At 29.5% G+C, this 27633-nt stretch overlaps 2 protein-coding genes across 2 annotated transcripts; one reads left to right on the plus strand and one right to left on the minus strand.

Moving 5' to 3' along the window:
• Nucleotides 1-10665: 10665 nt before the first annotated feature.
• Nucleotides 10666-11735, minus strand: LOC114400140 (agglutinin-2-like). The gene has a single exon (XM_028362481.1). The coding sequence runs from the start codon at nucleotides 11698-11700 to the stop codon at nucleotides 10885-10887; it is 816 nt and encodes a 271-aa protein (XP_028218282.1). The 5' UTR covers nucleotides 11701-11735; the 3' UTR covers nucleotides 10666-10884.
• A 1058-nt stretch (nucleotides 11736-12793) lies between these two features.
• Nucleotides 12794-13830, plus strand: LOC114409096 (mannose-specific lectin CML-2-like). Its single transcript, XM_028372409.1, has one exon. The coding sequence runs from the start codon at nucleotides 12800-12802 to the stop codon at nucleotides 13664-13666; it is 867 nt and encodes a 288-aa protein (XP_028228210.1). The 5' UTR covers nucleotides 12794-12799; the 3' UTR covers nucleotides 13667-13830.
• Nucleotides 13831-27633: the final 13803 nt, after the last annotated feature.

Below are 27633 nucleotides of genomic sequence, written 5' to 3' on the forward strand. Positions count from 1 at the left end.
GAGATAATTATGATGTAAGATTTTTTATGACAAAAGGAAAGTAGAAGTATATATATATATATATATATATATATATATATATTTATATTATTAAATAATTCTGTTTTTTTTCCTCTCTCTCTGTATATAATTGAAACATATTAATTAAAATTAAAAAGACATAAAACATGTTAAAAAGCATTGTCACATGTAACTTGATTTGAAATAAAACTACTCTAAAAAGACCAATAAGAGTGTTCAACTAAGGACGAATACGATAAATCAACACCTTCAAAAAGGACCTTGAAAATGACATTATACATACTTATGAGACTAAAATATGCTAATGTCATAGGATTATCATTCATAGGAATAGGAACAATCATAGTCTCTATAAGAATAGGGTTGAAATTCCTAGTAACAAATGCTTGAGTTACTAACTCCCAAACATTATTTCCTACTTTATTCCAATACTTTTGAAAGAAGACAAAATATAATCCAGCTGGCCCAGGTGCCTTATAATTAAGGATTCACGACGGAAAAAAAAAACTTTTTTCACCTCTACCATATTAAAATAAGCTAACCATTTATCATGGCTGATTTTGATCAATGCAAGACATGTTTCTCAAAAAGAAGACTATTAGGGTTGTCACAACTTTTGCTTTGGAATATATTTTTGAAAAAGGATTGAGCTTCATGTTTTCAACACTTCCTCCTCATAGCAGCAAATCTTGTTCATCATCAAAGCTAAGACTTTATTCTTTCTTTTCCTAATAATTATTTGGGTTTGGAAGAATTTTGTATTTTTATAATTAACCAAATTTTTAATATATTTTGGAACCAAAAAATCTCCTTTTGTTGGAGAACTTGATCATATTGAGTCTAAAGATTCTTCTCAAGTGACATAAGAGAAGATGGAAACTCAAACTCAAGTTCCCGATGCAATCCTTTAATGTGAACTTTATTCTCTCAAACACTTTTTGACTTAATAATTGATAAATGTTATGCATAGATAAATTTTGTGATTAAATCATATAATTTTTTTTTAGATTTTCTCTCTTTTATTGCTTATTTTTATGTGAATAATTAGAATTTTAACATCATTCAAATTCTTGTCTAGTAGGTATTTAAATTTGTGAATTTATATTGTTTTATTATTATATTTACCGCATAAACAAAGAGTAAAACTTGGAAGAGAAGTTGAAGATCTAAAGACTCTCGCTCAACGCGTAACACTCGCTCAACACAAAGAAGTTACATGGAGAAGTCAGATAACATGTGAAGGTGCGCTTAACGCAAGTCGTGCGCTAAGTGCGTGACCATCGACTCTCCATAGGCGCGGCGGTTGCGCTTAGCGCGATGTTGCATAAATTTTAAGTAGACTTCACCTATAAAAAGAAAAGTAAGCAAAGGAAAAAGATACAGAGCTACACACGGAAGATCCACAAGATTTTAGCTTCTCATAGGGAGCAAGGGCTAGGATTAGTGCAAGAACATGGGAAATCCACCCTTTAGGAGTCATTCCTTCCCTCCATCTCCATCCCTCTCTACCCTCTTTTTTTCCCATCACCCTCTTGCAATTGTAAAACATCTCATGACAATGAGAGGCTAAACCTTCCATTGTTGGGAGTCTAATAACCAAATGATTGTGATATAATTTCTTTCCTATTATCTATTTAATGTTATTTTAATTTTTATTATTTCTTTTTTGTGCTTAATTTCACTTACTGTGGTCTAATCACTCATATTCATGTATTTGTTTTAGGATTTAGGCATTGAGAGATGTTTATCTTCTAAGAACCGAAAATGTGTCTAGGGATAAAATGATATTGTTTAACATATTTTATGCATCTTTGTTTCTCATGCAATTTACTTAGTTTATTCTCTTAAGGGATTAGGAGAGAGATTAGGTAAATAGAAAAAAATTATTAATATTACATCAAGAGTAGTTTTGAAAAACTAGGCCCTAACATTCTCATCCTGAATCAACCTTCGCATCACAACTCCAAGTGTTTGTTTTTCTTGCTCTTGTATGTTTTAGATAATTAATTTAATTTTATTTCAATTTATTTTTAATTTTTCATCACTAAAATCTTTGATTCAATTTATTAATTGTTTGAAAATTAAAAATACATCAATTTAAGTACAAATAAAGTCCTTATGAATTTAACACTTGGACTTTCATTTTATTTTATTACTTGGAATAATTTGATGCACTTAACAATGAATTAACAATTATCAAAATCTATGTAGGTGTCACCACCATGATCTTGAGCACTAAGAATCACCACGTGAGTCACAGCTGCTATGGAGGTAATATTTGTTTTTACTCATAAATCAGCATTCCGTAGTCAAAACAACAATGACTTAGGGAGAGGTAATATTCATTTTAACTCTTAAATAAGTAATTCTTAATTAAAACAATACTGATTGGGGGATAATTATTTCGAAGGTTATACTGACTTTCCTTATTTACTCTGAGTTGAAACACTCAGATGACTTGGGCGAGTGAAGACTGTCCTAAGAATACCAAGTTCAACAGCTAGAACCGGTACCTACACCTAACATGAAATTTCTGAAATAGAAGTAACACATGAACTTAAGCACATCTAATCATGTGATCACCTCACACGTAATACTTAACAAACCCAATGACTTTTTCCACCAAGTGCACCTACGTATATGACCCCTCTCAGGTACAAACAGTGTAACTTGACTCATTTCTCATTTTCTCAAACATTTTCTGACTTGATCGTCAAAATCTATATATAGTTGTCACCACTGCAATCTTCAACTGTGGAGCACGGTGAACCACCATGCGAGTCACCAGAATCCTCCTTCTCGTGGATAACTTAATGACATGTTATTAGGTCAATGAAAATTGATACCATGAATGTCAAAAACTGACAAATTAAAAAAACAATTTGATCTAAACACTATAAGGAGCCAAAATAAATCTTTTTAAACTCAAAGAATCAAATTAAACCCTAAAATATAAATAATTAAAAAACTAAAATTATAATTTAGCCTGACTTATATAAGAAAGTTTTCTTAATTCTTGGCAAGAATGTATAGCAGTACTAGTATGATAAAAAAGCTGCCAGTTCAAGTGACCGACCGAACGAACACACACATGCGAAGCAGTTCATAGAACATCATTCGCCAATCGAGGGAAGCCTTCGCACGCGTGTGTCGAGCTCAGACCAAGGGCGAGCAAAATCGTACCATTGTTTGCGCGACCCGTAAATGGTTGGGTCACAAACTGGGACATCCCCACGCGCTACTATACTTGGAAATATACATAATTGTTTTTAGGTCCCTTAAAACCGTTCAAAAATACTCGATTTGGCTACAGTTTTGTACAATTTGTAGTGGTTAAAGTGACCAGGTAAAGTGTAAATGGTCATAAAGCTTGGTCTTTGTCTCCAAATATATCCATCTTTCAATGTATAGATTTGTTGAACCCACGTGAACAGTGAAAACGGTTTCATTCACCAATAAGATTCGATCTTGCCCGATTTTTTAAGATGGCACATCGATTAAAGTAACGTATACTACGGGATCGTTTAGCGCAAGTTGAGTGTTCTTATTAAGGAATTTAGCCAAGTGTCAATGATCAGCTATGTGTACGGAATCCAATTAGCAAGATAGTAGACTTTACCTCCAGGTTCAAAAATTATTTTATTGTTTAATTATTCCAGCTTTGGAAAATGCTGCTTTTACTGGTCATCGTGCCAATTTGTAAGTACTTTTTTTTTGTGTGTGTGAAGAAATTAGCGGCATGTAATCAGTGAAGCACATGTAACTTAATCATTTATAAGTATACTTCTTCTGACCCTCATCGTATTTGTGACACTCTGGATTGATTCGATCGGTGGAATAGAAAGAATATAAGAAAAAAATTAATATGAAAATTTTGAATTAAAATAAAATTTAAGAATATAAGTTTCATCTCATTTTATTATTTTATTGTCTATGTTTTTTTTTTTCGTTTTCTTTCAACTCAAATGAATCAATCTTTAGGAAAAGACATCACTTTTTCTCGTAAGTTGCATATGAATGTATGTATGTCCCTTCTCCTGTCGAATTATGATTCTCATATATGAGCCATATCTATCATCAATTTACGTGCAGTGTGTTCATCAACATGATTCTCAAAAGTAGCCATTAGTAGAAGTGAACCACGAAGATGAAGGCATCTGTGCTTCATTTCAAAACCTAGCTAGCTACATGCCTGCTGAATGTTGTTTGTTAATGGTTCACTTGTTCTCCGCCTTTCATTACAATCCAAAAGCAAAAGGCGTGCGCATCATACTATGTCATCCACAACTAAATAAATTTATCATCTCTTCTTCACTGAGACATATATATATATATACACACACATATATATTAAAGCATTTATTTATTATTATTTATAATTTGCGGACAAAGATATGTTGCGGATATATGTATGATCGTGATGGCTAAAGATATTTACATGAAGTGGGCTAAAAAGAATTTAATTATTAGCTAGCAGAGCAGCCCTTGACAACTAATGTTTTTAGTTTTACTTGTCTGTGGGCGACGAAATATTTGACTTTCATCAAAACGAAAGTCTTCCAATTTTAGGTTTGTTCTGCTTTTAACTTCAAATGCAAAAGACAAAAGAATAAATACTAAGCCATCCCTATGATGATATTATTCGACACTAATAATTTAAAAATGTGCTATTAAGGCATTTTTGTGACTGTATTTCAACTTATTACAGTCGTCACTAATTCATCACTATAGAAAATAATACTTTCAATGAAAAACATTTATCACTAATAATTTAAAAAATTAACACCAAGAGAATTTTGTGACCATCACTGGTATAAAAAAGCGCTTTTCATTGTCATTCTACAATTGTTTATTGAAAATTAATGTAATAAGCAATATAGTGATACAACGTAGTTTTGTTCCTCTAGAACCCTTTAACTGAAAAATACAACATTTCCAACATAGTTTCAGAGAGTAAAAGTAATTTTTCTTTACTTTTTTAGCATGGAATGATTGGTTGAAGACTGAAAGCGAGTGCTTTTGTTTTCCTCATCATTTTCATTACAGAGAGACTGAATCTTATCTAGGAATGTACTTTTTAGAACATATTTATTTTTAATATTTCATAAAGTATTTTTCAAAATGCAAAGTCAGTCCAACACTAAATGAAGTCTAAAATAAATTTTAAGATAATTTTGTTTACTATATAACATTTTTTTTAATATATGTGACTTTTTGTCAATATATGTCACCTTTTTCTGTTTTATAAAAATTAATAACAAATAATATTTTGTTAATTGATTTAAGGATTGAATTTTAGTTGTTTTATTCTCTGTAAAATTATGTTCTGAATATTACTTTAATTTTCAGAATGTAAAAATAAAATATTGTTGCAGAGAGTACATTCCGAAATATGACTCTCTTAATGACTATAGGGAGACAGAATCATCTTGGCCATGTTTAAGGAGTTGGATGTGGTGCTTATATCCAATAAATATTCGTCGAACATGCACGTACATTGTTCGGGCCCAACAATAGTTACACTTACATGCAAGAGAATAAAATGAGGATCGAGATATAGGCACCACAGTGGGTGTAGTTTGTAGAAAAGGGTGAAGAACTAGATGTAGCAGCATGTGTGGGAGGAGATGCAATAGCAATTGGTTTTAGGATGGGCTTAAGAAAGTCTAAATATGCTCTCAAACCTTAATGACAAAAAGACTATATTAAATGGACTTAATATTTATTATAGTATTTATGTTTAGAATAATGTGATGTTAATGTTATGTTTTTTACAAGTATACTAAATAGTACAAGCTAAAATGAAAAGTCTAAGGATGTTTTTCAAAAGACTTGTTAAATTATTGACAATTTACACACTTTTACTTACTAAACAAAATATAGACCAAACTTAAATTAACAATAATTAAGGTTTAAAATTTAAGGTGAAAACTTGAAATAAAACTAATAGAAAGAGGTTGTTTTATTCTCAAAGATCTAAGTTACAAACAAGAAAATTACGTGAAACACAATAGAAGAGAATGATTGGGGTTCGACTTCACTAAATCACTCCCTCTTATATAAACAAGCTAATAACTTATGTTTATCATTCTTTTGTTATCACCAACTCATAAAGATGTTTTATCCTTAATTCCTTTCATGAAGAGTCTGAGTCTGACGATTAAACTATTAACCCTTGTGTAGCTTAACTAAGTTACTTGTTTTAAGTAAGAAAAGGAGTCAAAGGTGGTTAATAGATCTCGCTCTATTCTTAGCAACAATACCCATTAGGTGTTCTTTTTCTGTTCATAGTTCAAATACATTTTTCAATCGTATTTAGATCATAAAATCAAACAAATGGATGATCAAATCAAAGCAAACATTAACCAAAGAAGAAAGTACTTAAAACAAGTAACTTGGCTACTCATGGATGAGTTTGAGTTTAGTTATGTCAAACCCCAATCAAGGGGAACTCAGCTACTCATGGATGAGAGAAGCTTTAAAAATGGTGAAGAGAAGAAGAATGTGGAAAATGGACGAAGGAGAGAGTCCCACGCATCCTTCCTTGTGCCAAAACCTAGGTCCAAGAAGAATAATTTATTCTATTGCAAAAGCCTCTTTTAATGCTTTGTTTTTCTGTTAAAAAAGTGACAGTACAACATTTCTAGCCCAGCTAACCAATATTCTCACAGGGCTAGACCTCCATTAATGAATACTAGAACTACATGGCTGGGCAAGACACCCTTATGTTGGTTGGGCTAGAAGTGTCTTCAAAATGAGGTGTTCTCTGACTTGTTCTAGTCGGACGAGAACTTTTGCTCATTGGGCTAGGAACACTTCGAGACTGAAATCTCTTTGGCTGAGTGAGCACACCACTATCTGGTTGGACCAAAGTTCAAAACATCTTTTTTACTTTGACTCTTCCTCCTTCAATGGTGAGCTTCCAACCTTCACTCGAATCATAGGAAAACATAAAAAAAATGATTCCAAAATCTAAACATACTTAGTGATTCCTAAAAAGTTAAATTCTAACTAAAAAGGGAGAAAAACAAGACTTTAAATAAGGAAAAGATAATTAGTATCATTGATTGATATCAATTACGACTATATATAAATGTTTCTCTTTTAATTTTTATTTTATGATTGGTTTTTGTTTTTACTCTAGATTAGATTATTTTCTGTAGACCTAGTTTTAGCTTTGTATCAGTTGGTCGCCATAAAGGCGCAAGCTGCTGGCATCCATAAGTGAGGAGATGATGACTTTGTTCCTCTCTATGAAACTACGTATCTTCTTTGATTTTTATTGAACTATTTGATATATATATTCTACAAATCTTTATAAATACTATATGTGCGTGCGTGCCCTGTTCTAGTTGGACGGTGGTTTCAGAATGGACTATCAAGGATCTAAACTAAAGTCTGTTGTGGACTCGTTTGAAATCTCTGAATGTAGACCAAGGTTTCGAAACTACTAAAATTCCCAGCATTAATGGGTGGGAATGGGATACTAGTAAATGCATTTTTATGCACAAGTCGGTAATAACCCCACCAAAGTGATAAGATGTATTAAATGCATACCTAATTCAATGAGGCTGCTAGTATTTTTAAGAGATATAAGTGGTTGGATTCTTGGATCAAGGCCATAGTCTTCTCAATAGAAATAATATTATGTACTGATGTATTATTATAAGGGTGATTTTTCTCCAACCCATGGTACAGTATGCTACGAACGTCCATACCCTAAGCTCTTGGTACTAAGATGTTAATTGACTTCGATCAACATCAACATCAAAAACGGGGGTGCAAATACCAAAAGTTTAAGGGAAAAAGGTAAGTGACCATTTTGGTCCCTTTGCTTTTCCTTTGGTCAATTGATTAGAATTTTTTGAGAGATTGAAGAAACAACTTCCCTTTGCTTTTTCCTCTTGTATAATCACGGCCAAAAGACTTTGTTAACCGTATGTATTGGGCTCCACAGAATCTGACTGAGTTGAATAGAATCATTAGGGCTCCACTACAGTACATAGAGTACTGCTAGGTGCACCTAGCATTATTGCTGCTGCACCCAGCACTAACCACAAAAAAATAAAAATATCCCTTACGGATCAAGTTGATTCGTAAGTTAATTTTTAAGACTTACGGATCAACTTGATCCTAAGTCTTTTATGGATCAAATTGATTTGTAAGTTAATTTTTAAAACTTACGGATCAAATTGATTTGTAATTCTTTTACAGATCAAGTTGATCCGTAAGTCTTAAAGATCAACTTACGGACCAACTTGATCTGTAAGGGGAGAAATTAGCAAGAACAGTTTTACCATTTTTAAAGAATGCTGGGTGCATCAGCAATAATGCTGGGTGCACCTAGCAACACTCCAGTACATAATAGATCTTATTATTCAGCAAGATTACTTCAATGTAATATATCTTCTCTTTGGACTTGGGCCATTATTTTACCATAAGGGGGAAAAAGGGCTTTAAGTAATGGACAAATAGGTCCAGTCACAAAAGTCATCACCAGGATTCCAGGAACATATATTGGGTGTGTGATTTTCCACTAAATGGATCACTAAATTGAAATTAATTACTGGCTTTTACTTCCTGAACCTCCCATTTTTCTTCCTGTACCCCACTTTTAAAATATCCCTCTACTACCCTTCTCATTTTATAACTTTCGTCTTCCCTCTTCTGAACCTATTTCTCCTAACACACCAAACACCCCCTACAGCTACTCTAAGCAGCCTTCACCTACATTGAAGTGGCCTCTCTGTTGGCGGTGCTTTCCATAGTTGTCCCCATTTATTGAAGTGTGGTTTTTTTTCCATAGCCTTCACAAAGGTTCATTCACCCCCCCCCCCCCCTAATATTTATGGCTGTGTTTCCTCCATCTTCATAGCTCATGTGAGGATGGCTCGACACACATACTGTAAGGTGTGTTCTTTTCTACTTTTATTCATGTTTTTTTTTTCAGAAAATGGGGTCTCGATGAAGAGGAATAGTATCAAAAGTATTCAGATAGGCTATTTCGAAAGGTTATCATTATGGAAAAGCCTATCCTGAACTGCAATGTAAGTTCTGGATTGTTCGTTCCAGAATAACTATTCCTGAACGATTGTTTTTGTAGTCTGAAAAGGTTATTCCAGAATGGGAATTTAGTAGTCCGGAAAAACTATTCCCAAAGGTGGATTTCTGGAATGGTTATTGTTTAGTACGAAAATATTATTCCATAAGGTTTTGTTATGTTTTGGATTTACTATTTCGGAAAACAAACAAGTAACATTCCGGAAAGGGCTAACAAGAGGACCCATTTCTTGTCCACCAGTTTGCTCAAAAACTTAATTAATTTATTAATGAAACTTAAAAAAAAGAAAAAAGAAAAGAAACGACTACTAATGAAAGAGTTAATTTTAACAGTTGATAACATGATAGAAGTCGATAAAGATTTTGTTTGATAATTGTTCTAGTTTATTTTTTATATTATAATAAATTTTACGAATCACTTTTAAATAAGAGTATATACTATTCTCTTCCTTATTATGTTTTTCTGTTATTGTATATTTTTTATTTGTATTTTTCATTCCTTATACATAAACAATTATATTTACTTAGATCTAATTAATTTTAAGTTTGATACACTATCAAATTAAAGATAACATTTTAAATAAACCATGTTTTAAGACATAAATAATATTAACCAATCCTAAAATGGATTTCAGTTTTATATTGTAAAATTTGATACATATTCATTAAACAATTTTTTTATTGAAATAAATATTTTTTCGTTAATTCTGAAAATCTCATCCCTTTAGTTTTTTTTCTCGCTCAATAAGAAAAAAATATTCATTATTAAAATTAAAAATATTTATTATTCTCTTTAATTTATTTATTTATATATTTTTTTAAATAGTCGTAAAGTATATGAAAATTTTTCTTGTTATTTACAATGTCACACTTTAATTAACTGCATCTTATTCATTTAAAATATTTTCGTTTATTAATCTCTAAAAGAAAGGCATGCATTTTTTTTGGAAATTGAAGTAACTCAAAATTGAAGTAACTCAATATTTTTTTGGAAATTGAAGTAACTCAAATATTTTTTTGTTATTTACAATGTCACACTTTTCAATATTTTTTTGGAAATTGAAGTAACTCAAAATGCCTTTTTTGCTGAGCTCATGGCTGTTATCACAGCAATCGAAATTGCTAACCAGGGGGACGTGGAAAAAGCTTTGGAATGGCTCTTGAATGCAATACAATACTGTGCCTTCAATCTGTTAAGAATGTGAATATTTTTCCTTGATGCATTAGAAATAGATGAAAAAAAAGCTTTGAACTTGACTAGATCTACCACATTTAACATGAAGGAAATCCGTGTGCATATAGGTTTTGTCTCTCACAGGTCGTCTATAAAAGGCTTTTATGTATTTTATTATCTGTTTTCACTTAAGAGTAGTATAGTCTTCTTTTCTCTTTTCTCTCCCCCTCTCCCTCTGTCTCTATTATATCGATCTATCTATACTTTTTACTTTTTTATTTTTATCTTTTTATAATTGAATTGACCTATGCAATTGAAACCTAGTTACTATGATTCTCAATTCGCTCTTCTTCTTAATTCACCTAACACCGTAAAGACGAAATAGGCAAAAACAAACACACACACATATATTTGATGTAACATGAAGGGAAGGGAAGTATTGACATTACTAGCGCCCATGCAAATAAATATTATTCATAATTTTGAACCAATCATTATTAAGGAAACCCGAAACAGAAACCTCACAAACAGTAACGACTAACAACATATCCATTAAACCATAAAAGACCATCGACCATTCTCTCAATATGCATTTTATTCTCTTCTCTTCTCCCAGCTGTTGTGTTTATCTACAAGAAGGAATTGAAAGACCATGAAAGAATATCATGTGTTTCAACCAAGTCACCGGTGGCAGCACTGAAACCGAATAGGACCCGTTCGGGCAGAACAGCCCCTAAGTTAACGGGATACGATAAAACAGTGGCATTCAGTTTCACAGGACTATTTGGATAAGCCACTGAGACACTCAATATTTTGGAGGAAGATTGGTAGCTTATCCGTGCCTTTCCTATTGACCCTTGTGGTTGAATATCAAGTGGCCATGGCGCAGTTGCCACAGACCTAATGGAATTGATGTCAATTCCAATGTGAGGAGAATCAGACTCTGGGAAATTAGGGTCCCATTCATTTGCAAAGCTGTCAAACTCAACAGCAACAACTTGGTTTAGGGAAGTGTTAAAGGCTGTTTTTTTGTTGAAGAGTCCGAGGAAGCCACCACTTGAGTTGTCTGGGAAATCAAAGTCGAGTGATGCAAGGTAGAAGGTGAAGCCGTCGCCGTGGAGTGGTGCACCCTTTGTGTTCACGACGAAGGAGAACTCGGTGGCGAAGTTTGCGACTCTCCCAGTTTTTGCGTCGGAGAGATGAAGTGCTGCATAGAATGCTGAGAGGCCAACGCTGTGTTGTGTAGGGTTTCCTCTTTTGTCCTTTTTGGTGAGTTGTAGCACTCCACCTGTTGTCTTGGCACTACCATCGAGTAGTATGTTTAAAGCATCTGGCTCAAATCTGGGTAGGTTGAAAGAAAATGAGTCTGATTTGGCGCTGGTGATTAGCAAGAGGAAGGTCATAAGGAAAACAGATTTAGGGTTTTGAGCTGCATGGCTGGCCATTGTGTTGTTGTTGTTGTTGTTGATGTGAATGATGGTGATGCTTAGAACGAGGGAAGAATGTAGCTATTTATAGGCCTTTGGGTTATGAAGGATGTTTTAGGAAAATAATTAAATTAACAACAATACATTTGACCAAACTAGGCTTTGCATAGTTTGTTTGGCCTTTGTCAAACATAGGCGAAAAGAGCGAGGAAGATTTCCTATGAAAAAATAAACAATCAAGGTTAATCAATTAGTCCGAGATATGTTTCTCAAGATGTTTTTGGACATCACTGTTTGTCCGTGGAGAGATTTGCTTTGTTCCAAACAATAATGTATATAATTTTTTAGTTGTTAATAAACCAGGACATTTTCAAAGAACAAGATACAGCTGTAATTATACTATAAATAATGCGGCCAAGTAAACGAGTTATACCTTGTTATCAATAAAATTAATTAACATGCGCTATACATATATAGCATCACAAAGGGCCTCTGCATAGTACAACGATTTAACACAACAATTTTTCGATCTTATCCCATTTGGCCTCCATCTATGCATCGGTAACGTAGGATTTGCATATTATCCCACAATATATGATGGAATGTACGGGTATAATTAATAATAATATAACGTAACTAGTTTACAGATTACAAACTTTTTTTTTTTTAAGTTGAAAGACAAGTTAAATATGACTACATAAACAAGGTGTTACCCAATATAATATATGGTTGACACTATATACACCTATGACTTTTTTTTGTAATGCAATTATGGCTAGCTTTCATGCATTTTGCAAATATTTCTCACCAATACGTATCCAGGAGCATATTTTCATATATTCTATTTTTTTCTTATAAACTGATCGTTTTCAGATATCCAAAGCTTTTCTGATCATCATGTTTTGGACTTGTATATTCAAACTTTTGTAGAATTCCCTTGGATTTTCCACCTTCATTAGTTGGCGAAAACGGCAACAATAATTAAACTTAACATACTATGCAAGCTGCATGCCGTATTATTCGGCAATTGTATTCTTATTTATTTTCTTAGCTGGCTAAAGAGGCCTATATATATAACCTCAGTCCTCACATTGCTTCAGGCATCTATCACCACACAATGGCTTTCCCCAACTCAAAACCTAACCTCCTTCAATCTCTTAGTCCCCTTATCAAATTTTTCATCCCTTTCCTCTTGTTGCTACAACATCAAAGTGTCAAGTCACAACAACAACCCCCATCCCCAATGTCAGCATACGAAACCGTTGGCTTTGACTTCTCTTTTTTCGACAAAGATGATCCAAACGTACTTTTGATCGGCAATGCCTCAGTATCTGGTGGGGCTCTAAGGTTAACCAACACCGACCAACTTGGCAAACCAGTTCCACACAGTGTTGGAAGAGTAGTGCATATCACACCGATACACCTCTGGAACAAGAACAACGGACATCTCGCAGACTTCACCTCTGATTTCTCCTTTGTCGTGAACCCTAAGGGTTCAGCCCTTCGTGGTGATGGCTTTGCCTTCTTTCTTACATCAGCCAACCTTAACTTCCTGATCCCCAAAAACTCAAGTGGGGGGTATCTTGGTCTTTTCAAGCCGGAAACTGCACTGGACCCTTCTAAAAACCAAATAGTGGCCATTGAGTTTGATAGTTTTACCAATGATTGGGACCCCAATTCACCAAACCAGTCTCCTCATGTTGGAATTGATGTTGACTCTATTAAGTCAGTGGCAACTGTGCCATGGCCTAGTGAACTTGAACCTGATAATGCTGTAGCACATGCGAGCCTGAACTACAACTCCGAGGACAAGAGGTTGAGTGTGTTTGTGGGTTACCCTGACAATAGGAATGCCACTGTCTCTGCTATTGTTGATTTGAGGAATGTTTTGCCCGAATGGATCAGTGTTGGTTTCTCTGCCTCCACTGGTGACTTGGTTGAAACACATGACATTCTTAACTGGTCTTTTGAAGCAGCCTTGTAGATCCAGCGGCTCTCAGAGTTGAAGGAGATTATATCCATCGCTCCCTTTTAATAAAAATAAAACGTTTCCCTTTGTGGATTCTGTCAAAGTTATAATTGTATGGTTGTTGGTCGAGTACATTGTTTCTTCCATTAATAACATACCTTCCTCATGTTTGTATTAAACCATTGGCATTATTTTTTTCTTAAGTCAGTGGAATTCTTCAATAGCAAACTAAATTTACGCAGTTAACCAGCTTGTCTTACATACGTATTCGTTGATTTAAAACCCAATGTACTTCATGTTCAATCAATCAATCAAAATATATATATATATATATATATATATATATATTAAACCTAAAGAGATATGGATGAGAAAGAGAGACGGAGTCCAATCCCACGAAGAGACGTACTAACGTTAATAGATAGTGCCAGATGTATGGAAAAAGATAAAGAACACATAAAAAGTATATAATGTAAATTAAGTGTGAAGTTATCTATATTAAGTGAATTTAATTTTCTCTCAAAAAAAGAAAAGTGAATTTAATTTAGTTCCTGAGCAATTCTTCTTCTTCCTACCCAATGTCTAACATGTTAAAAATTTATAATTTACAAGAAAGAAGTGAATGTAAGTAAATTTTGTAAAGTTAACAATACCTAGCTACTTATATTTTTTTTAGGTAGATTACTTTAGTTTTCTTAAAGCACACTAAATCATTTTAGAAAATTTAGTGACTAACATTAAATCTTGGATATATATATATATATATATATATATATATATATATATATATATATATATATAATATTAAATCTTGACTATATTCTTACGTAAAGTAAAGTTCTTTGGGCTAAAAAACTATTTCTTTTAAAAAAATGACCTTGAACTCTAAATATCCAGACATGGTTTTGTCACCACCCCTTCTAAGCATAGCATAATGGCTCCGAGGATGCGTTGGACTTCCACCCTCTACACTCACTTTGTTCATGCCATTGAACTATTAATTGGGGGTGGTCACCAAAGTATGTTTCATTTTTCTTTCCCTTGACTTCTATTCTTTTCAATAATTATGCATCTTCCCCAAGTTGTGTTCAAGTGGTAAAATTGGAAATGAATAATTATTTTATTTAATTTTCTTCTTACATGTTTTCACAATTAATCTTTCTTTTACATGTTTTCACATTGGATGTGAAGGATCCCACTTTGGCAAATGTTAAGTCTCATTTGCAGGTAATCTCACTTGTTTATGAATTTCTTGAGCTCATGGATTTTTTTTTCATGTTATTTTAACTTTCTTTATAAAGTACTACTATATTATCTAATGTTTATGATGCTCAAATTTAAATCCAACGTACCAGATGGTAAAAACTACAAATACGACGGTGGCTTCATCAGGTTAGTATCTATTTCATTCTATCTTACATTGCTGGAAGATTAAACCGTGAATGTCTAATTAATATTCTTATCTCATTATTGTCCATCTAACTTTAATTTTTTTTATTTGTCTCCTTTAATCATGAATTAGGGCAATCATTGGAAATATTCTTACGATGTGTTCCGTTGTAACAAAAACACATATATGCTCATGTCAGAACAATTGGATTGTAAAACATTAATAAATAATTGGTTAAATGTTATTTTTGATTCATTATGTTTTAGTGTTATTTTATTTTGATACATTAAGTTTTAAAATTTTAATTTTGATTTTTTGTGTTTTCAAAAGTTTTATTTTGATTTTTTATGTTTCAAAAGTTTTTATTTTGATCCTTTGTGTTTTAAAAAGTTTTATTTCAATCTTTTACTTTTTTTAAAGTGTCATTTTGCTTATTTATGTTTTAATGTTTTTCATTTTAGTATATTAAGTTTTAAAAGTTTCATATTTTAATTCTTTGTGTTTTTAAAAGTTTCATTTCAATCTCTTACTTTTTCAAAAGTTTTATTTTACTCATTTTTATGGTTCTGGCAATAAATATTAGTATCTACTTAAAAAATCTGAAACATTAAATCTCGATGGCAATGAAAAACTTTAGATCTGACGTGGAACAAAATAAAACTTTCGTAAACATAAAAGTCTAAAATGAAAATTTTAAAATTAAATGTACCAAAATAAAATAATATTAAAATATAATGAACCGACATTTAACTTAAATAATTTTGTAGCTTCAAGCATTTATGAAAGTGATAGAGATTGCCAAAGATAGAGGCTAGGATAATTTGTGGATTGAATGTGATTCTTCTCTGCTAGTTCAAGCTTATAAGTCTCATGTGATAGTTCCATAGTGGCTTCAAACTCATTGGTCCAATTGTTGTGTTGTCTCTCGGTCCCTTAATATATCATACATGTTTCACGAAGACAATGAATATGTTGATTGCCTTGTAAACTTGGGTATCACGTCACAAGGATTAACGTGGTGGGACAACATACTAGCCTTTGTTAGAGAGCCCTTTAATGGGGATAGATCCGGGTTACCGAGTTATAGATTTGCCTGATTAATTTTTTTTAATTTTTTTTGCTGTTTAGTTATTCTTTCGTTGTAAGGATCTTTTTATTACTTTAAAAACATTTGGCTTGCGGCAGGTGATGGGTTGCGCTTGGGGTGTCAACATTGTTAATTGGAATGTCAAGTGTTAGCCTTGATGTCCGTATGCCAACATCTTATTAAAAAACACTATAGTTAAACTAATAAATTGTATTTGAACCAATTCGTTCACTAATGCAATAATCAATCGGATTTTAAAATCATTTGTAATTGTAATGATTAAATAGGTATGATTTCTACACAATGTATTAAGGGTGTTTCTTGTAAATCAATAATCTAAAGAGAATTAGATGATAAAATTTGTACCTGACATAAAGAATCGAACCAACTTGTTCGTCATGAGATTTGGATGAAACGATCGATTGAGAATGAGAATACTATCCTCTACACAATGATTTGTCAAACTGTATCTTAATGGTCTACTGAAATACAATTAAGAAACCTATCATAGGAGGACATAGACTTCTCATTGGACATCCATTATTACATTACAAATGTGATCTTAGCAATATTTTTTTTTTCAACACTCAGTAAAAATGTTACTAAAAACTTTTTGCAATATTTAAAAAATGTCACAAAATATAAATAAATGTTACTAGTTGTTAATAACATTTAATTATGTGATGATATTTTTTAAATGTTACCAAAAGTTTTTAGTAATATTTTTACTAAGTGTAAGACAATATTTTCATAAACAAATAAATTATTATTTTATTAAAATTTAGATCTTCTATCTTTTACCTCCAAGGTCTAAACCACAAGCAATTAGATTTTAGTGAAATAATGGGAAATCAAATCATCAATGGAGAACATAAAAATTTATTCTAAGACTATGTTTTTACAAGTCATTTTAATTAATTTTTAATTTTTTTTACTAACTAAAAACACAACTTGTCTGACTATTCAGTAAATCTTTGACTACTTGTATCTACTCACATAGACAAGTCATTCATAAGATTGATATATTATAAAATGTTTCATGTATTATTAATTATATGGATTTTTTAAAATTTAAGTATAACTTAAAGGAAATATATTAAAATAAAAATATTTAAAATTGAAAGTAAAGTAAACATAATTAATTTAAGAATATGAGTAATTAAAATTTGAGATGAAAGGAAAAATAACATAAAATGAAAACAATAAAAAATTGAAAATCAAGAGGAGAATAAAAAGAATTTAAAAAAGGATTTTTTAAAAAAAAAATAATGACTCAAAATTAATTAAAGAATATAAGTAATTTGTAATGAAAGAGAATTTTTTAATAAATATATATAATTTTTAATAAATTTTAATCAATAAAAGAGTACGTATCAGAAAGAGTGTGTTAGAATACACTCTCTCATTTCTAATATATGAGAAAAAAAAATGGATTCACGCTAACTAATAAAGTTAATTAATCATATTTAATTATATCAATCTCAATTAAAAATTACTATTTCATTGAAACTTAGTATCAAGAATAAAAAAATCAATAAAAACTTCAACCTCGATTAAATGAATGATATTTTAGAGATAATACATTAAATAAGATAAAATTAATTGAATTTTTTTATATTTAAAATTAAGAAAAATGTATTTTTTCTTATATTTGAGACCGACCAAAGAAAGTATGTTGTTAACACTCCTCAAAAAGATTTTTTTTAAAAAAAAGGAAAAACATATAAGAAATGATGAATTGAAATTAATTTAAGCATATTAGTCGTTACAATTTGAGATTAAAGAGAAGATTTTAATAAAAAAATTTAAAACAGTTAAAGATCAATATTTGCCTGAAGAATAAAATGAATATTTTTTATAAAAAAAAAAAAAGAAAACATAAAAAAGCTAATGACATAAAAATACTTTATAAAATATTGAGTTTTTTTAATATAGAAAATATTGACTTGAGAGATATAAATGTTTTATCATTAATATCAAATACTCTATCTAAAATTCAATTAACAATTCACCAAGATTAAAAAATAATTAATTTAATTAGTAACAATAATTTATCTTCAATTTATACGTATTTTCCAAAACTTTCCCTACTATTTATGATACTTAGTCTTATTCTTTTGCCAAATATTTTTGTTAGTGTTATTTTTTTTATTTTCTCTCATCAATAATATATTTATTATTTTGTTTTTTCTTGACTATGCATCTAAATGGTCAAAGTAGTATTCTCCAAAATATTCTTTATACAAAACAAAATTAGACTCCCAAATATATGACATTAATGTTTAAGAAAAAATATTCACAATTAAAGGTATTTCTCTAAAAGGAAAAAAAATATTGCATCAGACATTTTATATTGGTTTTCATAAAAAGGACCAAACTTAGTCTCTAATTTGATTCTTATAAAAAGGATTAAAGAGACTCTAAATAAAAAAAATAATTAATTTTAATATATGTATGTATGTATAAATACATAATTAATTTTAATCAAATAACTAAACGTCATTTTATACATATCAACTAACTTATCATCTAATTTTATTAGTCACTTTCAATTCAACTAGTTTGTTTATTGTTAACTCCTTGATAAGTATATTGTTGATTTCTTGGCAAGCATATTAAGTTCCACAAGTAGTGTAAAATGGTAAGACCAAGTATTTAATTTCACAGAGACTATGCTTGTAATATATATATAATGATTAAACAATTAATGAATTCCACAAAGATTGTATTTGTACTAAGAGGTTTTTGCATAAGAATCAATATTGACAAAAATAAAATATGAGAATTAACAACAGATGCATAAAAAGGTGAGAAGACAAATGCTTGGAGTGTGAAGTTGATGATGAGTGTGGAATGTGTTGGGGGCTGTGCTTCCATAACCTCTCTTGATGTAATCTTTTATTGATTTTTCTCTTTTAACATTAATATGGTTATCACCCGCATCTACTAGTCTTTTCTAATCAAGATCCCTCGAGTGAAAGAACCTAAATCACTTAATATCACTCTCAATTCCTTGACGATTGATTACTAAATGATTTGCATTAACAACAGATATGCATGCACAGGCTAAAAAAGACCAATTTATCCCTAGATATGACTCGCTTTAGATATTCTTCTCAAGTTCTTAGCATATAAACATTTCCCAATATTTATATCCTAAAATAGTACATACAGATCGATGATCAAACAATAAGTATGTGAATAAGCTCAAGGATGAATAATAATAACAACATTATATTAAAAGACATTTTATAATCATTACATCATAGAGAGTTTTGGATTAAAAAGCACTCAACATGGTTGAGTTTTAGCCTCTCATTCTCATGAGGGGCGTACAGATAGATGGAGTAAATTATAGGGGATTTAATGGAAGAAAATGGAGTGAAACAGATCAGTCAGAGCTCTGAAAAATGAATTTTCCTTGCACCAGCTAGTGGTGGAGTTCCTGTGTTGTTTCTCTTCTTTCTGCTACCTTGCTTCGTGGTGAAGCCTTCCTGAATGAATGGATGTTGATTAATATATATACATATCACTTTTTGCAAATATCTTCCCACTTGATGACCAATCAGAACCTCCATTGTGCACTAAGTTTGCATGTGCGCGCTCATGCAAAATCCAGGTGGCATAAGTGATCATGCGCTAAGCTGTCAAATGCTCGCTAAACCACCATATGCATGCGCGCTAAGCCATTAGATGCATGTGCTAAGCCATCAGATGCGAGCTAAGTCACCAGATGTGCGCTAGTGAGGATGTCGCACTCAGTGCGACACTTCAGTCCTTCAATCTTTTTTCATACCTCTGCTAAATCTCTATACAAAAAACAACCAAAATTATTATAAAATCATTAAATTGTGGGCATGATATTTGGTTGTGAATAAGGGTGTATGTTGAACACTTGATGTTACAATAATTATGTTGTGAGCTGTGAATTATACAATAATCCGATCAATGTTTATATTGAGAAAAGTTTTTATGCGCAGTATTAAAGAGAAAGTGTAGGTTCCTAGTTAGGAACCAGTGTTAAATTGTAACGCAATGTGTTAAACATGTTTGAAACAAGAGTGTGAGATCATGGGTATTGTATAATTCATGAGCAGTGTTTGCTTGTAAAAATTATTTTAAGGGTTGGACCTGAATCAGGAAGGTGAAGCTCTAACGGATTCTTCGGAGTCTAGGCCTTGGGAGTAAAGACACTCGGTTTAAGTGTTCCTTTAAGCCTATGTTGATCCCATATGGTTGGAACATTCTCGCAAAATGGAGTGACCCTGACTGATCACCTTACGATTTTACTTAGTGAGAGTGACCTGACATACCCATTGTGTGGTGTGTCTTGTTATGTACTCCTAAGCACCCTAAGGTGATTTTTCACTGACATGATACCACATTGCATTTAAGTTTGAGTCTTAGTATAATTGTTACATAACGCTTGTTAATTGTTTATTATGAAATTAATGAGTGTTATTGTATCTTGACTCGAGTGTATGATTCATGTGTAATGTGATTAATAATTGAAAAATGAATTTTAAAGATAAAGTAGTGAAGTGACGTGAGTTGTATTAAGTTGAGTTATGTTATAAATATTTCCATAATTTATTTTGATTACGTCTTGTTTATTTGTTTTGTTATTTTTTTTTTTGTGATAACTCACTCCCTATATACTATTTATGTTTGGATCATGTGATGATCTCGAACCTTGTGTTCGTGTGAGCAGATGACTAGTGGATGACTTTAAAGAATCTCGTGTCACTCGTGCTAGAGGACGTTGAGACACAATGCTCTGATAGGATGTGACATTGAAAATGATTTTTTATTTTAATTGCATGATGTTATTTTATTTTATTTTACCTCATTGATTTAACAAAATTTTTTTTTTGTAAACTTTGACGGCCTTATTTTGAGTCGAATATGTTTTTAATAAGTCTTATTTGGTAATGGTAATAGTGAAGTGAATGTGAACCTTTTATCCCCGTGAATTTGTTGATCAATATTTTTATATATTTTATTTACTTATATGTATGTCGGAATAGAGGGTGTCACACTTTCGACTCAAACAGAAAATAAGAAAAGATTCACTTGAGATAAAAAAAAAATGATTTGTTATTAATATCAAATATAAATTAAAACAACAAATGGATGCATTTGGAAATTTAAATTATGAAATATTTGGAAATTTAAAATAATTAACGTAGAGTAAGTTTAACACTAATTTTTAATATCTCATTGTGTCTAACATTAATTAAACATCCTTAAAAACATTAATTAAAGTAAAACACTTTATTTTTTAAATTTTAGCTCATAACTTATCATTTTTCAGTTATCATTTTTTGTGTGGAATGAACGGAAAACCTCATAATTGATAATTAAAAGCCACAAGAAAATGTGGTAGAAATTAAAAATAAGATTAAGATAAGAGATAATTAAAAATAATTCCTTGAAATTTATAATATACAAATTGATATTATAGATACTATAGGTAAAATATAAAGCAATACAAATTAAAAATTATTTAAGATAAATTTGTCATTAAGTGTGTACATCAAGTGCGTGAGTCATCTCACATGAAATTTTAACTTAAAGGATGATTTCGGATTCAAATCTTGGTACACTTGCATTAAATACTTCCAACTCAAACAAACATTAAGAAAAGATTTATTTGAGATAAAAATATTTTTTTATTAATATCAAATATAAATTAAAACAAAAAATACATGCATTTAAAAAATTAAATTATGAAATATTTGAAAAGTTAAAATAACAAATGTAAAGTTTAACACTAATTTTAATATCACATTGTGTTTAACATTAATTAAACTTCATTAAAAACATTAATTAAATGTATTTGAATATTAATTAAAGTAAAACACTTTATTTTAAAAATGTTAGCTCTTAATTTATAACTTTTCAGCTATTTTTTTTTTTGGAATGAAGAGAAAACCCATATAACTGAAAATTTAAAGACCCGAGAAAATGTAATAGAAATTAACAATGATATTATAATAAGAGATAATTAAAAATAATATCTTGAAATTTATAATATGCAAATTGATAGTATAGATACTGCATGTAAAATATAAAACATTAATATTATAATAAGAGATAATTAAAAATAATGTCTGGAATTTATAATATGCAAATTGATAGTATAGATACTACAAGTAAAATATAAAACAATATAAATCAATGAAGATTCACAACCAAGCGCGTGAATCAATCCTGGTAGTCTTACTCAACTCAAACACACATTAAGAAATTATTCACTTGAGATAAAATTGATTTGTTATTAATATCAAATATAAATTAAAACAAAAAATGCATGCATTTGAAAATTTAAATTATGAAATATTAGGAAATTTAATATAGTTAATGTAGAGTAAGTTTAACATTATCCCCTCTGTACCATTATAATTGTCGTGTAAGAGAAAAAAATTAATCTATTTTAAAATAATTGTTATTTTACTTTTTAATATAAAATTAATCTATAAGTGAATTAATGATGATATAAAGTTAATTTTGTAAAATTATTACTCTCTTTCGTCTCTTTATTATTTTTTCTTGACGTGTGTAAAATAACATAAGATAATAATTATTTTAAAATGAATGTAACTTTTAATATCTCATTGTGTTTAACATTAATTAAATAGTCTTGAAAAACATTAATGAAATATATTTAAATATTAAATAACATAAAATGCTTTATTTTTTTTGTAATTAATTAATGCTAAAAATACTATTGATTTCATTTTATATAAAATATTTCACAACCATTGAATGTATCAATTAATTACTATTTTTATACAGATTTATCAATTAATTACTATGGAACACCTAACTAGTGATATCAAATTTGAATTTTGATATGTAATTATGTTAAATATTTGTAGAGAATATTTTGTCATTTATAATAATTTTATTCAATTTGATCAAAATTGTTTTCTACAATAATATCAACATCATATTTATAAATAGTTTAGAATCATTACATCAAAGAGACTTTGGTTTGTAAAACTCTCAATAAAGTGTGATTTTAGTCTTTCATTGTCATGAGAGACTTATAAATATAAGAGGTGGAATGGAATGAAAGAAAATGAAAGAGAAATGGAATGAAACAAATTGGTCAAAGCTCCGAAAGTGATTTTCTTTAACAATCACTTCCAAGGCTTCTTGCTCTATTCTTGTTTCCCCCGCTTTCTATGGTTTCTTCGTGTAAAATTGAATGTTTTCTTCTTTTTAAATATATTCACCAATTGATTGGTCAATCAAAACTTTCTTGTGTGTTGGGTGCGATGCTTGCGCTGAGTGCACATGTCCAGCTAGATTAAGTGGCAACGCGCTAAGCCGTAGGATGCACGCTTGCTCGTGACAATTGTCTTCTAATGAGGCTTCTTGTGTTAAGCGAGCTTGCTTGGACGGAGCAATTCTTACTCGTTAAGCGAGAATGTCGCGTCGAGCGTGACATTTTTTAGTTCTTCAATCCCCTTCCATGCCTATGCTACATCTCTACAAAAATAACATCAAAATTACTATAAAATTATTAACTTTAACATCTTGTAAATAAAAACTCAAAAAAGTTAAGTTCATGTTGTTTTAACACCAAAGTAACGATAAAAGATATCTCAAGTGATATTAATAACAATATTTAATTGATGAAATATTTGGAAAGTTAAAATAATTAGCTTAGAGCAAGTTTAACACTTTGTTTTTAAATTTTTAGCTCATTAACTTAGAGCAAGTTTAATATCTCATTGTGTTTAACATTAATTAAACATCCTTAAAAACATTAATTAAAGCAAAACACTTTGTTTTTAAATTTTAGCTCACAACTTACAACTTTTCAGTTATCTTTTTTTGTGTGAAATGAATTGAAAACCCCATAACTGATAATTAAAAGCCGCAAGAAATGTAATAGAAATTAAAAATAAGATCATGATAAGAGATAATTAAAAATAATTCCTAAAATTTATAATATACAAATTGATATTGTGGATACTATAGGTAAAATATAAAAATATAAATTAAAAATTATTTAAGACAAATTTGTCACTAATTATGTGGATCGACTGGCATGAAATTTTAGCTTGAACAATGATCTCGGATTCGAATGTTGGTAAAACTGCATTAAATACTTCCAACTCAAACAGACATTAAGAAAATATTTACTTGAGATAAAAATGATTTGTTATTAATATGAAATATATATTAAAACAAAAAATACATGCATTTAAAATTTTAAATTATGAAATATTTGGAAGGTTAAAATAACTAATGCAGAGTAAGTTTAACACTAATTTTAATTTCACATTGTGTTTAACATTAATTAAACATAATTAAAAACATTAATTAAATATATTTGAATATTAATTAAAGTAAAACACTTTATTTTAAAAATGTTAGCTTATAACTTTTCTGTTATCTTCTTTTTTGTGGAATGAAGGAAAAACCCATATATTATAATAAGAGATAATTAAAAATAACTTCTGAAATTTATGATATGCAAATTGATAGTGTAGATACTATCGGGTAAAATATAAAACAATAAAGAATTATTTAAGGAAGATTCACAGCCAAGCACGTAAATCAACCATGGTAGTCCTACCCAACTCAAACAACTCAAATAGAGATTAAGAAATGATTCATTTGAGATAAAACTGATTTGTTGTTAAATCAAATATAAATTAAAATAAAAAATACATGCATTTGAAAATTTAAATTATGAAATATTAGGAAATTTAATATAGTTAATGTAGAGTAAGTTTAATACTACTCCCTATGTATCATGATAATTGTAGTGGAAGAGAAAAAAAATGTCAAAAATAATTATTATTTTGCTTTTTAATATAATATTAATTATGTTTTTCATTTATATCATTTATAATATAAATGTTGAAAAAAAAATCTACAAATAAATTAATGATGGTATAAGATTAATTTTATAAAATTATTATTTTCTTTTATCTATTTGTTATTTTTATTTGATCTGTGTAAAACAACCTGGCATGATTTTTATTTTAGGTTGGAAGTAACTTTTAATAACTCATTGTGTTTAACATTAGTTAAATAGCCTTGAAAACCATTAATGAAATATATTTAAATATTAAATAATGTAAAGTGCTTTAATTTTTTGTAATTAATTAATGCTCAAAATACTTTTTTTTGATGGAAAATGCTCAAAAATACTATTGATTTCATTTTATATAAAATATTTCACAACCATTGAATGTATTAATTCATTACTATTTTTTATACAGATTTATCAATTAATTACTGTGGAACGTGATATCAAATTTGAATTTTGATATGCTATGTTAAATATTTATAGAGAATGTTTTGCCATTTATAATAATTTTATTGAATTTGATAAAAATTATTTTCTACAAGGATATATGTGACCTATAAAAAAATTGAAATAAAACATTTTTTAAGGTGGAAAACATTTTTTAAGGTGGAAGAGAGGTTGATATATAAAATTAAATACACAGTTAAATATGAATCCGATCAATGTGATATATAAGAGAAAACTATTCTTGTTTCCGATTTCTGAAAAAAGTCCAAATATAATTGAAGAACCACAACTTTTAACATTTTAAGAAATAAATAAAATATTATTTATGTTTAAAGAAGAAATCAATTATAATTTTACTAAATTGGTTAATATTAGTCTAACAATAATGAACAATATATGTTGAATGATGGCTATATATACGAGGGACTCTCAATTTTAAGAAAAGCACATCAATTTCTTGCCCTCCAGACCGGCCGTGCTCCATAATTCATCTAGGAGGCACAGGTTCGTAGCATTTTCTCATATCTGTTTTTTATTCTTCTTCTTCAGTTATTTTGATGTTTATTTTTTTTGGTGAATTATGCACACTTACACAAAAATTGAAAGGCCATTTTTTAATATTTTTTTATGATTAAACATATATTGTATAAGAAAATATATAATATACACTTTCTCCTTTATGTCATATTCTTCAGATCATCTCATTATTTTTATTATATCTATAATTTTTTATCTTCTTCTCTTTATTATTCTTTCTACCCGTAACCAGCCAAAATGGGGGTGTACATTTGTCTTGTAGCACAATTCTTTGAACCTTTTTCTCATTTAAGATCCATATATTATTATATTTACACGTCCTCCTCAAATTAACTCCCACCGTACTATCCTTTTTTGACCGTATTATCTAACGAGAAGTATAGTATAGACAATGACTTTGTTTAAGTCTTTCATACGATAAAATTAGTTTATATATATATATATATATATATATATATATATATATATATATATATATATATAATATTTGTTTCAAATTAATTTTCGGATAAATTTTTTTAATTCTTTTCTCTCCCAATACAATAAAAAAATCATTTTTTATATATTTTGCTTTAACTTATTTAAAAAAGTTAATTTTAACACATACATAAGTTAACTTTAATTTATGAGAGAAGCTTACTTCTTTTTATATTTTTATGATGAAAAAATATAATAAATTAGTTATATATATATATATATATGAAAGAGTTTTTAAAATATCCAAATTCAATGAATAGATTTGCTTAAATGATATCACAAACTTTGAATTTCATATATAGGAAAGAGCTTTTGTTTGGAAAATTAGTTCCACCACGATATTTTCAACTTAAATAAGTTTTTTCTCAAAAAAAGGCACTTATAATCATAAAAAATACAAGAATTCGTAATAATACTTGAAATAAAAACATATATATTTTTATAATATCAAGCGTGGTTACTGAAATTTAATTTTATTCTTATCTATCAGTTAGTCGAAAACAAAACAAAAAAGAATAATAATTTTCTATCTTAATTTTATTATTCGTTAATTATGTGGAATCATGAACATTATTTTACTTATTTTATTGTCAGTGATTCAGTGCCAGCGTTGTAGTAGTCGCTCGCTAGTGCTTATTGTGAAGAAGAAAATAGAATTACGTTCGCCAAGAAATCATAGGATAGTTAATTTAGCTGCATATATAAATCAGGTACGTATTAGGTCATCTATCTCTTACTATGTACTTTTTTTAATTATTAATCTTACTATGTGGAGTAATTTTGTTTCTGTATTTCATGTGTGTATTAATAGTACCTAAAAATTTTATAATTAAATATTTTGGACTAGATCCATACCATATTCTACACCTTCCAGCTGAATTAAAAATTTGAGTAATTTCCTTTTACGGCAAAAGGATTGACTTTTAGTCCGTGGTCAATCCATCACCGTGCTGTCTCAAGACGGATTTTTTTATTAAAATTAAAACGGTAGATTTTGCTTTTAAAGTTGTTGAAATATTATATATTAAAAGGATTTTACTCGTATAAATCGACTTTCACAGTCAATTTTGATTTTGTAAAATCAATTTCTGACAACTTTTACACATTATAACATGGTTGAAAATGCTATAAAAAAAATTTGTCATGAAAAGCCCGTTAGAAATTGGTTTTGGAAAACTTTACATCATGTAGGTAACTTTTTTAAGAAATAT

This window comes from Glycine soja, chromosome 1 (genome assembly GCF_004193775.1).
Source record: "Glycine soja cultivar W05 chromosome 1, ASM419377v2, whole genome shotgun sequence".
In the NCBI taxonomy this organism is placed as follows: domain Eukaryota; kingdom Viridiplantae; phylum Streptophyta; class Magnoliopsida; order Fabales; family Fabaceae; genus Glycine; species Glycine soja.